Genomic DNA, 1753 nt, shown 5'->3' with positions numbered 1-1753 from the left:
TAATCGCGATTAATCACATCCAAAATAAAAGTTTTTCTTTACATAATATATGTGTACTGTGTATATTTATTATGTATATATAAATACCCACACATACAGTATATATTTAGAAAATATTTACATGTATATATTTATATTTGTATAATTTATATTAAATATAAATATATTTAATATAGAAATGTAACATATTTTTCTTAAATATACACATGCGTGTGTGTGTATTTATATATACATAATAAATATACACAGTACACATATATTATGTAAAGAAAAACTTTTATATTTGGATGCAATTAATCGCGATTAATCGTTTGACAGCACTAATATATATATATTATTTATTTATTTTTCACAAAAGTGGTCATAACTTTTTAGGCAAATTACATTAAAATGTAGATTAGTCTAATCTGAAGTTGAAAATTAAGACTGATTACTACTTTGTTAACTGTTAGTTAGTCAAACTAGTACTTAAGACAGAACTAGGCTATGTTTATGCAACTGACCCCTGATTTCCACAGATGTCAGAAAAGGCATAGTGTATGAAACAACATGAGGGGGAGTAAATAATAACAGAATTACAATTTTCCGGGTGACCTATTCCTTTATGGTAACATATTTGATATTCAAAGTCATACAACTTTTTAATTAATTGTAAATAATTAAATGAGAGAAAACACCAACATGAAAAACCTGTTCCCATTTCGGATCTTATATGAAAATGCTAAAACTATGAAAATAACACTTTTCCCCCTTTAAAGGAGCAGTTAAATTTACTGTTGCATTAAATTTTGAATACCTGCCTAAAATATGCCTTTAAAAGTAAAAATGTCTGATTGTATTCGATAAAAAATCAAAGCAAGTGCCATTTGCGTTATAAAAAGCTCACTGTTCAAAGAAAAAAACTTTTTTTTTTTCTCTCCAAGTGTTGAGTTTATAGTTATAATTCAACAGAGATTGTAAACACCTGCGTGAACCTGATGGAAACTGACTAAGCCGCTAAAAATATCAAGACACCTGTTACATAAAAGTAAAATTAGTTTTGAGAAATACGATCATTTACATTTAAATGCCTTTGAACGGCCTTAAGTGTTCAAAAACATGTCAGGACCACTGTGCATAAAGTATTAGACATGCAATATAATACCATACAGATATAGAGACATAGGTTTAAAAATGAATATTAGGCTTTATGTTATTAATATTCTGACTCTCCCCGCGTCGCTCACCTCCAGCTGCTGCGTGTATTTGTGGTGAAGCGCGTCTGTCTCCTGCTTCAGCTGTCTGTTCTCCAGCAGCAGAGCCTTGCCCACCTGAGCTGCCAGAAGAACCTCATCCTCCTTCTGCCGAAGCGCTGCGAACAGCTCCTCGCTGTCCTTATACACCCGCAGACCTTCAGCATTACTCAACTCGTAAGAGTAAAAGTCTTCCTCCACTTCCATCTTATGTGCTTTATAACACAGCTCTTCTCCCAGACTCATAGCGCCCGGGTTATGAGCGGAACTGATGAGTACCTCAGGTCTCCACGGGTGAGAGACAGAGACAGAGAGTGGGTGAGGAGCCTCTGGGTTTGTTTGCAGACGGATGATGGAAAGGAACTCGTGTGGGTGGGGCTTGTGAAGTTTCAGGTGACTAGTCTCTTTAAACCTTAAAAAAAAAAAAAAAAAAATAACAAAAAAAAAAAAAAATCAGATTAGGAATAGTTTTTAGGCATTTCTGAACCTCTGATTTAAAAATTTAAAATAGTGGTTTATCC

The 1753-nt window shown here is 33.2% G+C and overlaps 1 protein-coding gene across 2 annotated transcripts in view; it reads right to left on the bottom strand.

Annotated features, from left to right (window-relative positions):
- Positions 1 to 1568, bottom strand: part of LOC107680090 (bicaudal D-related protein 1-like) — a 25424-nt gene extending 23856 nt beyond the window's left edge. For both annotated transcript variants that reach the window (XM_016475851.1, XM_016475852.1), the window contains exon 1: positions 1227 to 1568. In XM_016475851.1, the coding sequence (XP_016331337.1) occupies positions 1227 to 1478 (252 nt within the window). In that variant the 5' untranslated portion in view covers positions 1479 to 1568. The remainder of the gene's footprint in view (positions 1 to 1226) is intronic.
- Between the last annotated feature and the right edge of the window lie 185 nt (positions 1569 to 1753).

This window comes from Sinocyclocheilus anshuiensis, unplaced genomic scaffold (genome assembly GCF_001515605.1).
Source record: "Sinocyclocheilus anshuiensis isolate Anshui unplaced genomic scaffold, SAMN03320099.WGS_v1.1 scaffold853, whole genome shotgun sequence".
Lineage (NCBI taxonomy): Eukaryota > Metazoa > Chordata > Actinopteri > Cypriniformes > Cyprinidae > Sinocyclocheilus > Sinocyclocheilus anshuiensis.
The sequence above is the reverse complement of the archived record's forward strand: the minus strand, read 5'-3'. Positions and strand labels throughout refer to the sequence as shown.